This window comes from Phyllobates terribilis, unplaced genomic scaffold (genome assembly GCF_046119375.1).
Source record: "Phyllobates terribilis strain yellow unplaced genomic scaffold, ASM4611937v1 Scaffold_10__3_contigs__length_209671492, whole genome shotgun sequence".
Taxonomy (NCBI): Eukaryota; Metazoa; Chordata; class Amphibia; order Anura; family Dendrobatidae; genus Phyllobates; species Phyllobates terribilis.
Window position 1 is genome coordinate 145,644,969 of NW_027362770.1, and position 15,033 is coordinate 145,660,001.

The window sequence follows — 15,033 nt, forward strand, 5'->3', positions numbered from 1 at the left end:
CTCCCCCCACCCCCCCTCTTCCCTATCTAGGGCCAAGCACTAGGGAAATACAGGGATATGTTCCTGTGTGGCGATTGGTGAGGAACCAATATAGGGGACAGTAGGGGAGACAGGGTGATATCAGATCAGCCTATGAGGTCTCCACTCACCCCTTTCCCTAACGTCTGAGCTCCCTTCCCCTCATCCCTTCGTGTCTCACTTTGTCTTTCCTACACTGTTCATGACAAGAACGCCCTCACTGCACCTCCATCCTGATTTGCATATGACTTCAACCCTCGATTTCTCATGACTGGCACATCGGATCTCTACAAAAAATGTATCCTTTTTATTGTGGCCCAAATTCCTTTACAGCCGTACAACTACTTCTAAATGAATAAAATGTGCTGGCGGGTTCCCTGTAAAGTTTGCGTCTGCTAAAACTGCAAAAGGGCCACAGCTCTTGGTTTTCGTGATTGGTGGATCCTATAAAGGGTCAGACCTCATACAGCAATGGCGATGACATCTTAGCGTTAGCCGGAACCATGTTCGGTCGACAGCTATTTCTCCGAACCCTCATTTCCTCCTCCATACACATAAACTCTCGGCTCAGATATACTCAATGGGGAGATGGGATTAAACTGCTGCCAAACATTTCTGGCACCAGCTTATCTCCTGTAAGAATTAAAAGGATTGGGCATGTCGAAATCCAACATGCCCAGTCCTCTAGTTGGATTCAACATGCCCGATCCTTCTTTGTTCCCAGCTGGAGGAGAGTTAGGACCTCCCACATACAAATTAGTCGGCCTCTGTAAAAAGGGTTTTTAGATGGGGTGCACAATAAAACAGCCTCATAATGAATCTCTTTTTATTCACATGATTGAGAACGTACAATGTATAACAACTGGTAGCATTATATTGTATCTAAGACGGAAGGAATCTTATCATGATGGCTAATATAGAAAGAAAAGCAACACAAACAGCCCCGCCGGACGAACCATTAAGGACATGCTGTGTTTTTGTCGAAATACGGTCTTAATATAACTAATTATGGTGTAATCTACGATGTGCAGGTCCGTAAAAAGCAATATACTCGTATTACAGTTCAGAAATATACCATAACATAAATATTCGGGAAGAAAAAGGGTTAAATAAATATAATGTTAAAGGGTTATTCCCATCTTCAAGATCCTATTCCCATATGTAGTAGGTGTAGTAATAATATTAGCAAATACCTTTTAGCATAGTTCTTCTGATTAGCTACGTTGCTTACCCCATGTGCAGGGCATTGCAGTAGCTTAGGTATCCATGGCTAACAACTCACTGAGTGGATACTTTAGCTGCTACAATGCCCTGCACATGGGGTAAGCGACATAGTTAATCAGAAGAACTATACTACATTTCTAATTGGAGATATTTGCTAATATTATTACATCTAAAACACATTGGGATAGGATCTTGGAGATGGGAATACCCCTTTAAGGTTAAGGGGGTCTTCTACATACCTACTTCTCAAATCACAGCCAAAGCCCGAGGCTGCACTACTGCTCTATCCTTATGACAACACTTCCGTATTCTAATTTCCGTCAAAGTTAGTGTTGTCATAGGGACTCAATTCACTTTTATGTTACCTATTATAAAATTTTAAAAAAATCACATTTCGAATAAACCAAAGGCCATTTCTTTGGTTCTGCTTTAAAGTTTTCAGTCTCCAAAATATAAAAAAAAAGTTTAGCAAAAGTTATGCCTGCATCATTTATCCACCAGACTTAAAGGGGAACACCAGCATATTCTATATAAAGCCTATAACATTTACCCAGAAACCAGTAGGTCAGATAATGTGAAGCCAAATTGTCATCACATGCAGTGACAGTGGTTCTGTAAGGTCCCTGGGGGCCTGGAGGCATTTAGTGGTTAGATCTCAGTATGGCTAGTGGTCTAGGGTGATGAAGGCATTAATAGTGATGGCAAAGGGTTAATATCTAATATCCCTAGAAGTGTAGGGTGTTCAGCCATTCACATTTAATATGATATAATCACAGTATTATGTAAGATAGTAAATGGGTTAGTAGGGAGGGAAGGTGTAGGGCAGGACATTTATCCTGGGATATCCGTTTATGGTACTCCCAATGTCCTGCTTCCCTTTATATAGGCATCCAGGCAAAAGACTGGATCTGTCAGTCTGCAGTTGCCACTAGGGGACGCTCACAGCATAGGGATTCCATATGCAGTGGGTGCCCCCTAGTGGTAAGAGAAGGTTTTTTTTTAAATTATTTAAATGATCACTGTCCTTTCAATAAACTTGGCTGCATTATCTCTGCAGTAAGTGGGGGTGGGTCTGTCTCTTACAGGAAGGGGGGTGGGTCTGTCTCTTACAGGAAGTGGGGTGGGTCTGTCTCTTACACGAAGTGGGGGTGGATCTGTCTTTTACAGGAAGTGGGGGTGGATCTCTGTCTCTTACAGGAAGTGGGGGTGGATCTCTGTCTCTTACAGGAAGTGGGGGTGGATCTGTCTCTTACAGGAAGTGGGGGTGGATCTCTGTCTCTTACAGGAAGTGGGGGTGGGTCTGTCTCTTACAGGAAGTGGGGGTGGGTCTGTCTCTTACAGGAAGTGGGGGTGGGTCTGTCTATTACAGGAAGAGGGGGTGGGTCTGTCTATTACAGGAAGTGGGAGTGGGTCTGTCTTACAGGAAGTGGGGGTGGGTCTCTGTCTCTTACAGGAAGTGGGGGTGGGTCTGTCTCTTACAGGAAGTGGGGGTGGATCTCTGTCTCTTACAGGAAGTGGGGGTGGGTCTGTCTCTTACAGGAAGAGGGGGTGGGTCTGTCTTTTACAGGAAGTGGGGGTGGGTCTGTCTCTTACAGGAAGTGGGGGTGGGTCTGTCTATTACAGGAAGAGGGGGTGGGTCTGTCTATTACAGGAAGAGGGGGTGGGTCTGTCTATTACAGGAAGTGGGAGTGGGTCTGTCTTACAGGAAGTGGGGGTGGGTCTCTGTCTCTTACAGGAAGTGGGGGTGGGTCTGTCTTTTACAGGAAGTGGGGGTGGGTCTGTCTCTTACAGGAAGAGGGGGTGGGTCTGTCTATTACAGGAAGTGGGGGTGGGTCTGTCTCTTACAGGAAGTGGGGGTGGGTCTGTCTCTTACAGGAAGAGGGGGTGGGTCTGTCTTATTACAGGAAGTGGGGGTGGGTCTCTGTCTCTATTACAGGAAGTAGAGACGGGTCTCTTTCTCTGCTGCCGTCTCTTCTGTCGTACTACATACAGGCACAACAGAGAGGCAGATTTTTAGTTTTGAGCTGAAGCCATTGGACGATGGCAGGTGCAATGTATGCTTGGAAGTAACGAAAAGGAAGGTCCAGCTCATATAGTGCTGGCAGAATGCTAATGAATAAGAACTGCCCACTGCAAAAGAATCAATGTCAAGTTACAGAGCAGGAGAATAGGGACAGACCAAGACATGAAGCACTGAAGCTGTGGAAAGTACACATTGTATAGGGTTACCAGCTACATATTCGCTACATTACGCAGCGGATCACAAAGTATTAGGAGAAGGTCATGACTGCTCGGCCCCCTGTTCTCTCGCCGCGGTCCTGGTACATAGAGAAGCGTCGGAGGGGCTGGAATGTAATAATAAACACTGGATTGCAACATTTTCACTAATGATCTCTCAGACCGAGCAGGAGAAACCTCCCGGGCCTAGGTCTCATTGAAGAGAACAGACGGGTGGACGTCACAGATGTCGTACCACTTTGAGTTTATCTTCTTCCGGGGCCATAGTCCGTTTACCGGCAGTGACGAGTTGACTTGTCTGTCCTGGTCTTTTACCATTTTCCAATAGTAACTGTTTTTGATGAAAAAAGTGGTTTGGTAGGTGTAGGAGTAGTAGATGGCATCGATGTATCCACCTGGATGGTCCGAGGGGTCCACCGCTGGGAAGACATCCAGTATTCTCTTCGGGAAGTCATCATTCACCTTGTTCTTCTCGATACTAAAGGCCGTTACCTAGAATAAATGGTGGGAATTAGGTTTCTGGAGGTTTGGAAAGTTTTCTTGCTATTATTAAAGTATAATAATATAATTATATATATTTATTTAAGTTAGGATAGGTCATCAATATCGGATCGGTGGGGTTCTGGCTCCTGGTATCTGCACCGATCAGCTGATTGAATGCGGAACAGCGCCATACATTTTGCAGTGGCCATAAGAGGTACTACAAGCTCTCTCCCATTCACTTGCATGAGAATGAGCTTGCAGTACCTTTTATGGCCACTACACAATGTATGGCGCTATGCCTCATCTTTTGTGCTGTCATCAATCAGTTGATTGGAGAGGGTTTCCCTTCTGTTCAACCCTAAGACTAGGCCATCAGTATAATCATCCCTTTACCCAATACAATTATGGCTTCCTGTATCCTTCACAAGAGAAGCTTATCCATATCAGACTCCGTAAAGAGGTTTTCCAGTATGTCGGCAAATTTCATGTGTAGCGGTTGTTCTATAATAAAGAAATACCCATTACTTATATGTTGAATCTATCATTCATGTGAACACTGCAGCCAATCAGTGGCTTCAGTGCTGTGGTTTGGTTAATGTTTGCATGTAGTGGTCATATTAATGATGGACAGGAGCGGCGGAGATCATAAGAGCTGCGGGAGATTCCACATCTAGTTATTTCACCACTAGAGGGAGCTCTGGAGCGGTGGAAAAGGGCAGTGTAAAACATTATAAAACATAATAACATCTGACATCAATGACATCTGCTGCACAGTTCTACCAAAATTTGACTTTTGTTAAAATGCAAATTAGGCTTGCAAGTGCACAGGTGGGCCTCTTTGCTTGTCCCTGCCGGCAGTGTTCCTTGCTCCTTGATTGACAGTAGAGACCAGTGATGACAGTATGACACTGGCAGGAAGAACCATAGAGGAGCTGTAGACAGCTACCCTATAAGTCAATGCCTCAACACCAAAACAGCTGCCTACGAGACTGGAGAAGACTCTGGTTTGGTTAAATATCCCATGGCAAGGCTCAATAAAGTGTCAGACATTGACCTCCTGTAGGTGGCAGTAGAGAGCCAGCGTTCTTCCTCTTGGGAGGAAAGCTAATTTTCATACTTATTTCCCAGGAAGCCTTTTCTAGCCTATAAGTGGTCTCTACATTGAGAAACAATATCCCCTAGAGCATACATGTGAAACTCTGGCCCGTGGGCCAATTCTACGGGGTGGTTAAATTTGGCCTGTGACACCGGAACCGCCTCCCCTATGTGGGGCCCATTATTCTGTATGGAGGACTATGTGGGGCCCATTATGCTGTATGGAGGACTATGTGGGGCCCATTATGCTGTATGGAGGACTATGTGGGGCCCATTATTCTGTATGGAGGACTATGTGGGACCCATTATACTGTATAGAGGACTATGTGGGGCCATTATAATGTATGGAGGACTATGTGGGGCCCATTATTCTGTATGGAGGACTATGTTGGGGCCTTTATTGTTTATGGAGGACTATGTGGGATCATTATTCTGTATGGAGGACTATGTGGGGGCCTTATTCTGTACGGAGGACTATGTGGGGCCCATTATACTGTATGGAGGACTATGTGGGGCCCATTATTCTGTATGGAGGACTATGTGGGCCCATTATACTCTATGGAGAACTATGTGGGGCCCATTATTCTGTATGGAGAACTATGTGGGGCCCATTATTCTGTATGGATGACTATGTGGGGCCCATTATACTGTATGGAGGTCTATGTGGGGCCCATTATTCTGTATGGAGGACTATGTGGGGCCCATTATTCTGTACGGAGGACTATGTGGGGCCCATTATACTGTATGGAGGACTATGTGGGGCCCATTATTCTGTATGGAGGACTATGTGGGGCCCATTATTCTGTATGGAGGACTATGTGGGGCCCATTATTCTGTACGGAGGACTATGTGGGGCCCATTATTCTGTATGGAGGACTATGTGGGGCCCATTATTCTGTACGGAGGACTATGTGGGGCCCATTATACTGTATGGAGGACTATGTGGGGCCCATTATACTCTATGGAGAACTATGTGGGGCCCATTATTCTGTATGGAGAACTATGTGGGGCCCATTATTCTGTATGGAGGACTATGTGGGGCCCATTATACTGTATGGAGGACTATGTGGGGCCCATTATTCTGTATGGAGGACTATGTGGGGCCCATTATTCTGTATGGAGGACTATGTGGGGCCCATTATACTGTATGGAGGACTATGTGGGGCCCATTATTCTGTATGGAGGTCTATGTGGGGCCCATTATTCTGTATGGAGGACTATGTGGGGCCCATTATTCTGTACGGAGGACTATGTGGGGCCCATTATTCTGTATGGAGGACTATGTGGGGCCCATTATTCTGTACGGAGGACTATGTGGGGCCCATTATACTGTATGGAGGACTATGTGGGGCCCATTATACTCTATGGAGAACTATGTGGGGCCCATTATTCTGTATGGAGAACTATGTGGGGCCCATTATTCTGTATGGAGGACTATGTGGGGCCCATTATACTGTATGGAGGACTATGTGGGGCCCATTATTCTGTATGGAGGACTATGTGGGCCCATTATACTCTATGGAAAACTATGTGGGGCCCATTATTCTGTATGGAGAACTATGTGGGGCCCATTATTCTGTATGGAGGACTATGTGGGACCCATTATACTGTATAGAGGACTATGTGGGGCCATTATAATGTATGGAGGACTATGTGGGGCCCATTATTCTGTATGGAGGACTATGTTGGGGCCTTTATTGTTTATGGAGGACTATGTGGGATCATTATTCTGTATGGAGGACTATGTGGGGGCCTTATTCTGTACGGAGGACTATGTGGGGCCCATTATACTGTATGGAGGACTATGTGGGGCCCATTATTCTGTATGGAGGACTATGTGGGCCCATTATACTCTATGGAGAACTATGTGGGGCCCATTATTCTGTATGGAGAACTATGTGGGGCCCATTATTCTGTATGGATGACTATGTGGGGCCCATTATACTGTATGGAGGTCTATGTGGGGCCCATTATTCTGTATGGAGGACTATGTGGGGCCCATTATTCTGTACGGAGGACTATGTGGGGCCCATTATACTGTATGGAGGACTATGTGGGGCCCATTATTCTGTATGGAGGACTATGTGGGGCCCATTATTCTGTATGGAGGACTATGTGGGGCCCATTATTCTGTACGGAGGACTATGTGGGGCCCATTATTCTGTATGGAGGACTATGTGGGGCCCATTATTCTGTACGGAGGACTATGTGGGGCCCATTATACTGTATGGAGGACTATGTGGGGCCCATTATACTCTATGGAGAACTATGTGGGGCCCATTATTCTGTATGGAGAACTATGTGGGGCCCATTATTCTGTATGGAGGACTATGTGGGGCCCATTATACTGTATGGAGGACTATGTGGGGCCCATTATTCTGTATGGAGGACTATGTGGGGCCCATTATTCTGTATGGAGGACTATGTGGGGCCCATTATACTGTATGGAGGACTATGTGGGGCCCATTATTCTGTATGGAGGTCTATGTGGGGCCCATTATTCTGTATGGAGGACTATGTGGGGCCCATTATTCTGTACGGAGGACTATGTGGGGCCCATTATTCTGTATGGAGGACTATGTGGGGCCCATTATTCTGTACGGAGGACTATGTGGGGCCCATTATACTGTATGGAGGACTATGTGGGGCCCATTATACTCTATGGAGAACTATGTGGGGCCCATTATTCTGTATGGAGAACTATGTGGGGCCCATTATTCTGTATGGAGGACTATGTGGGGCCCATTATACTGTATGGAGGACTATGTGGGGCCCATTATTCTGTATGGAGGACTATGTGGGCCCATTATACTCTATGGAAAACTATGTGGGGCCCATTATTCTGTATGGAGAACTATGTGGGGCCCATTATTCTGTATGGAGGACTATGTGGGGCCCATTATACTGTATGGAGGACTATGTGGGGCCCATTATTCTGTATGGAGGACTATGTGGGGCCCATTATTCTGTATGGAGGACTATGTGGGGCCCATTATACTGTATGGAGGACTATGTGGGGCCCATTATTCTGTATGGAGGTCTATGTGGGGCCCATTATTCTGTATGGAGGACTATGTGGGGCCCATTATTCTGTACGGAGGACTATGTGGGGCCCATTATTCTGTATGGAGGACTATGTGGGGCCCATTATTCTGTACGGAGGACTATGTGGGGCCCATTATACTGTATGGAGGACTATGTGGGGCCCATTATACTCTATGGAGAACTATGTGGGGCCCATTATTCTGTATGGAGAACTATGTGGGGCCCATTATTCTGTATGGAGGACTATGTGGGGCCCATTATACTGTATGGAGGACTATGTGGGGCCCATTATTCTGTATGGAGGACTATGTGGGCCCATTATACTCTATGGAAAACTATGTGGGGCCCATTATACTGTATGGAGGACTATGTGGGGCCCATTATTCTGTATGGAGGACTATGTGGGCCCATTATACTCTATGGAGAACTCTGTGGGGCCCATTATTCTGTATGGAGGACTATGTGGGGCCCATTATTCTGTATGGAGGACTATGTGGGGGTCTTATTCTGTACGGAGGACTATGTGGGGCCCATTATACTGTATGGAGGACTATGTGGGGCCCATTATACTGTATGGAGGACTATGTGGGGCCCATTATACTGTATGAGGACTATGTGGGGCCCATTATACTGTATGGAGGACTATGTGGGGCCCATTATTCTGTATGGAGGACTATGTGGGCCCATTATACTCTATGGAGAACTATGTGGGGCCTATTATTCTGTATGGAGAACTATGTGGGGCCCATTATTCTGTATGGAGGACTATGTGGGGCCCATTATTCTGTATGGAGGACTATGTGGGGCCCATTATTCTGTATGGAGGACTATGTGGGGCCCATTATTCTGCATGGAGAACTATGTGGGGCCCATTATTCTGTATGGAGAACTATGTGGGGCCCATTATTCTGTATGGAGAACTATGTGGGGCCCATTATTCTGTATGGAGAACTATGTGGGGCCCATTATTCTGTATGGAGGACTATGTGGGGCCCATTATTCTGTATGGAGGACTATGTGGGGCCCATTATACTGTATGGAGGACTATGTGGAGCCCATTATTCTGTATGGAGGACTATGTGAGGCCCATTATTCTGTATGGGGGACTATGTGGGGCCCATTATGCTGTATGGAGGACTATGTGAGACCATTATTGTTTATGGAGGACTATGTGGGGTCAATTATACTGTATGAAGCACTATGTGGGGTCAATTATACTCTATGGAGGACTATGTGGGGCCCATTATACTGTATGGAGGACTATGTGGAGCCCATTATTCTGTATGGAGGACTAAGTGGGGCCCATTATTCTGTATGGAGGACTATGTAGGGCCCATTATACTGTATACTCGTTCGCCCACAACTTTTTCCAAGTTTTTCATTTTGGCCCTCTGTGTGTTTGAGTTTGACATCCCTGCCCTAGACCTTATATCAGTCTTTGTAATTGATTAGAAAACTGGTAGAAGAGCCCACCTTAGCTGGAAATAGTGACGACCAAAAGCTGTCCAATAAATGATGGGATGGAACATGCCGTATGTGTAAGGGGCTTCATAGATTACTTACATTGTTTCCTCTGAAGAAGTAGATCAGTCGGTCCTTCTTGTCAAAAAAAGCTGCGTCCACAGGACTTGGGGCTCCTGGAAAGGCGTCCGAAATAAGCTGAGGATACTTGTTTTTTTTCCAGTCTTCAGTATATGCCATATCTTTCTCAGGGTCATAACGCCAAACTTGTGTACCTTCCAAAGAAAAAAAATAGCTGGGATGAAATCTCTCTGAGAGCTGGTGTCCGCCATGTTGCAAATCTATCTTTTTTTTATTTGTTTCTTCCGTGGCTGACCGAAAATTATGATTGTAGAAAATGGTGTAGAAAATACAGCATATTGTATAAAGTATAGAGTGCCAAAGTGCAGAAAGAATCTGCAGTGCATGAAGGTCCAAGATAGTAAATTATAGTAAACATTACAATAGAAGAATAAATGTGTAATTGAAAATTACAAAAGTGAATAATACAAAAAAAAGAAGGGATGAAGAAGGTGAATCGGGGGTATGAAGTAGCTTGATGTGTGTTGTCACTTATTTGACTTCCTCAGGGGTCAGAACAAAAACTCTGTCTAGTACAGGGCATCTTGCTCAGCTAAGAAAGAGCTTATGGGTATTTGGACCAGGTGATGCCTGTATAGGGGCTCACAACTGCTATCAGAATCAAAAGTTTTTAAGAACATTTATCCTGCCTGACGTTTCCTGCTTAACTACTTCTTAACTCCCCATAGACTTTAAATATTCAGGAAGGCCACTCTTTACTCTGTAGTGACATTATAAAACGTCAGTGCAGAGTAAGCAACTTGCTCAGCATTGTGCAGCTGTCGGAGCGGGAGACACAGCCAGACTCCTCACATCAAATATAAACATGGTTTATTATCCTGTTTGCTTTCGATCCCTGTATGTACACAAGCTGAACCAGTGCTTGTGTATACAGATTAGGAAGCACTGACAGTACTTCCTCCTCCGGACCTAGTGATCATGTGATCGCTGGGTGTAGGGAGAGAGCAGGAGATCTATGCAGGCAGGAGGCCGAAATTCCCCTGTTACTACGGCTAAGACCAGCCACAGTTACAGGAGAAACTGGCAATAAAAAGTGTATTAACAAGTTCAAATGCCCCCTAAGGTATTATTAAACCTTATAAGTGGGGACACAGTGTGTGAAAAAAAAGCATAACTAAATCAAAACTGAAACAAAAAAAATACTGCTAGTATTTCAGCTCCACCTTCCCCACGTGAAGTGGGGGGCTGATTGTAACTGATGCGTGTAACCGCGATCGCTCCATTTAAATGCCATTGTCAGTGATTGACAGCAGTATCTAAGTGGTGCTCCAGAGCTAGCTGCTGTTATAGGAAGAATGCCGTGTGTGGCGTGGGCTCAGCTCCTAATCTCATTCTTCACGTGCGGACCGTGTGTAATCCTTTATTCTTAGGTCCCCTGATGGTAAATTGATAACCTCAGGGGAAATTAAACATTACACATTCAAATCACTGGCTCTGTCCATGTTATTCATTAACATGGAGTGTCCTCCTTTTTGGAGCTACTCTCCGCTATGGCCAATATATTGTTCATGAACAAAAGGACTCAATTAACCCAGAATCTCCTAATATAGAATTGTAAATAGGGTTTCTAAATTCCAAAAGCCATTTAATTTGTGACTATTTTCTCTTTTATTAGGAATGAATGTGAGATCTGCACACCCTTAGGTTCCCTAGTCCTATTGATTTGTAGGCCATGGATCTTCAATCATGCATGATCCAGCAATATCTGCCCATGAAAAAAATTAATGCCTGCATTCACCTAGCTGTTGTATTACTATTCATACCTTTAAAGAAATATTGCGCATCGATATTCCAAGTCCAGACGTGAACATAAGCGTCAATGTTGTTTTCCGGGACTCCTTTCCAGCCTGTCTTGATGGGAAGAGGGTCTCCAAACCTAGTTCTGTTACTCTTGTTTTCGTACATCCAGTACCAGCCAGTCTTGAAGAAGTAGGTGTTGAATCTGTAGAAAACTTCCCCTCGTGAGTTCCGTTCCTTCCTCACCCAATCAAAGATGGTGCTAAAGCTTCCATCACAGGCCCCTTGCGTGAGAAAGACACCGATTAACCAACCCATGCATTATGTTTGTAGGAGCTTAAAAACAAAAGAACACGTCCAAGGCTATTTGTTGGCAAGAACAAACAAGGGTATATGTATACGGGGTCCAGAGGTAACAGTAGCACCTCTGCCCTGGTCTATGAGGAAGTTCAAAGGCTTTTTCGCTGCGTAAGAAGTCATCGGGATCATAAATCCTACGTGGTTGGAGCAGAACACATTATAGATTATGCTTTGGGGCCCAGTAGCCTCTGAGAAAAATTTAATGGAAACTACTGATAGACGTTGACCTATATGAATCTTCTGCAATTACCATATTTTTTCTGAACAGTTTTTCTGTCTTCCCAGTCTAGCTCAAAGTGCTTCCCTTGAGGTGTATAGTTTGGCTGCATGACTGATCCTAAGCGATTGATATGGGGTAGACCAAGGGCATGTCCGATTTCATGAACTGCAACCTAAATAAAAAGAGCAAATGCATCAACATGTCATCCATATTTCACCGGTAATATCTACTACTGATCATCAGTACCAGGAATGGATCAATGACCTTCGAACCAACCAATTGTCTCCTTTTCCAAGAACGTTCTTCGGTCACCTCCATCCAAAAACAACCCAGGACAACGTGAACCTTCTAAGATTTACCTTTAAAAGGCTGATTCCTTGCTCGCTGCTTGGCCCAACAAAATGTTCATCATCATCAAAATGAATGTCTCCCAGATACCAGGCGTGGGCAAACTGCTGTCCGACACCATCGAATGCTTGGGAGCAACCGAGGTGCTGGCCTGGATAAAAAAAAACAATATTGATCATTAATTTGAAAATTCAAAAATATTTATTTCACAAGGTCAATTTTTCCAATGATCAGATTTGGATTTTTCAAAAAAAGATCACGAAGACCACTAATATAATTAGAGGGGGGTGTAAAAGGCAGGCTTTTTGAGAAAGGGGTACAAGTTCAGAGTTGACTAGATTAGTGGACCAACATGGCAGATCCAGGTATATGAAGCTCCTTAGGTGATACAATTACCGTACACTCCCTGCCTCTCCCACATTCTGCTTGATAAGTGTTAAGCATGGTTAATCAGATTACTATAGGTCTCTATACCCCCCCCACACACACACCAAATCCAATGAGCTCTGGCCTCTCTCCAGGATTATTTGGTGCTGATGCCGGCCCTCAATACATTGACTGCCATGACATGTGATACAATTTATATTGAATATAAATTATTACCATATAAATTATCTTTATATTACAGTAATTGAGTCCAGTGGGCAGGTCTATACAGTGATTGACAGCAATTCGGTGGGCAGACCTATACAGTGATTGACAGGAGTCTGGTGGGCAGGCCTATGTAGTGATTGATAGGAGTCCTGTAGCTGGTACTAAACAGTGATTAATAGGAGTCCGGTGGGCAGTACTGTACAGTGATTGATAGGAGTCCGGTGGGCAGTACTATACAGTAATTGATAGGAGTCCGTTAGGTAGTACTATACAGTGATTGATAGGAGTCCGGCGGGCAGTCCTATATAGTATAGTGTTTGACAGGAGTCAAGTCGGTAGTACTATACAGGGATTGACAAGAGTTTGGTGGGTAGTCCTGTAGTGATTGACAGGAATACAGTGGACAGTCCTATACAGTGATTGATAGGAGTCTGGCGGGCAGTCCTATACAGTGATTGACAGGATTCTGGCGGGCAGTCCTATACAGTGATTGACAGGAGTCCAGTGGGCAGTCCTGTAGTGATAGACAGGAATACAGTGGACAGTCCTATACATTGAAGGATAAGAGTCCAGTGGAAAGTCCTATACAGTGATTGACAGGAGTCCGGCAGGCAGTCCTATACAGTGATTGACAGGAGTCTGGTGGACAGTCCTATACAGTGATTGACAGGAGTAAGGCGGGCAGTCCTATACAGTGATTGACAGCAGTAAGGCGGGCAGTCCTATACAGTGATTGACAGGAGTCCGGCGGGCAGTCCTATACAGTGATTGACAGGAGTAAGGCGGGCAGTCCTATACAGTGATTGACAGGAGTAAGGCGGGCAGTCCTATACAGTGATTGACAGGAGTAAGGTGGGCAGTCCTATACAGTGATTGACAGGAGTCCGGCAGGCAGTCCTATACAGTGATTGACAGGAGTCTGGTGGGCAGTCCTATACAGTGATTGACAGGAGTTCGGCGGGCAGTCCTATACAGTGCATATCTCCCTATTCACACAATTGCATCAAAAGGCTGTTACTCACTAATTAGGACCACCCACTGGACTCTTAAACTCAGAAAGAGCAGGAATTTAAATACATAAATCACAAGCTATTCTGAATTTTTTTCCCCAAAAACTTCATAAAAGCTCCTCTTACTCTATAACACTCTGCCATGACAGATCCCCTTTAACAATTTTGAAATATACAAATTTACTTTCAGGCTTTTAGGCTTAGATTTACTAATAAAAAATAAAAACCCCAACAATCCTGAAAATGAAGCTCTGAAACCCCCCTCTCGAATGGGAGCCACAGCTCTATCCATTCTTTATGGGACTGCCCGAAAAAGCCATGCAATCTATTCGACTATCTTCAGCAGTCCCATTGTCAGTGAGTATGGCATGCATGTATGACTACCTCTCTGACCTGAAGGACATTTCCATTGGTCAGGTCCTTAATCCTACATGTTATTACTTATTCTTTGGACAGGTGACAGCTTTTAATGATGGGAATAAACCTTTAATAGATTTCACATCTGGTTTTGCTCAGAGATGAGAATGAGCTTCAGCCCAGATCAAACAGAATAGCAAAACATGGCGGCATATATAACTAAAGTGTCTAAAAAGAAAACTCTCTTTGGTACCCATAGCAACCAATCACAGCACACCTTTCATCCTACCACTGCTGTTTATGAAATGAAAGCTGTGCTGTGATTGGTTGCTATGGGCAACAAAGCCGGTTTTCCTTTTAGACACTTTTGATAAATGAGGCCTATACTTTTTGTTTTCCCCATGACTTCTGGACTAGAATGTAATTAAATAAAAACCCAATATCTTATCCTCCATGTTATTTGAAAGAAATTATGATATAAAGCCATGTAATCTCAAGTGAATTAAGACAAGATGGAGGGGCTTTATGGTCTACCATGATTGCTTTGGCAGTACTTTTAGTTTTCTAACTCTGGCCAAAAGCTGAATTTGTCTACAAGGAGCTTTACATATTTACTTTATTAGTTTAGATAATTAAAGGGGTTCTCTAGCTCAGTGTACTAAGCCATGTTCACATGTTGTTTTGGATGGTCTTTACCTTGTA

General features: G+C 44.5%; 1 protein-coding gene across 3 annotated transcripts in view; it reads right to left on the minus strand.

Moving 5' to 3' along the window:
- Positions 1-1,287: 1,287 nt before the first annotated feature.
- Positions 1,288-15,033, minus strand: part of LOC141164524 (matrix metalloproteinase-21-like) — a 73,006-nt gene continuing 59,260 nt past the window's right edge. For all 3 annotated transcript variants that reach the window (XM_073649884.1, XM_073649885.1, XM_073649883.1), the window contains exons 4-8: positions 12,382-12,521; positions 12,053-12,194; positions 11,469-11,726; positions 9,667-9,839; positions 1,288-3,972 (exon numbers count right to left, since the gene is read on the minus strand). In XM_073649884.1, the coding sequence (XP_073505985.1) occupies positions 3,667-3,972; positions 9,667-9,839; positions 11,469-11,726; positions 12,053-12,194; positions 12,382-12,521 (1,019 nt within the window). In that variant the 3' untranslated portion in view covers positions 1,288-3,666. The remainder of the gene's footprint in view (positions 3,973-9,666; positions 9,840-11,468; positions 11,727-12,052; positions 12,195-12,381; positions 12,522-15,033) is intronic.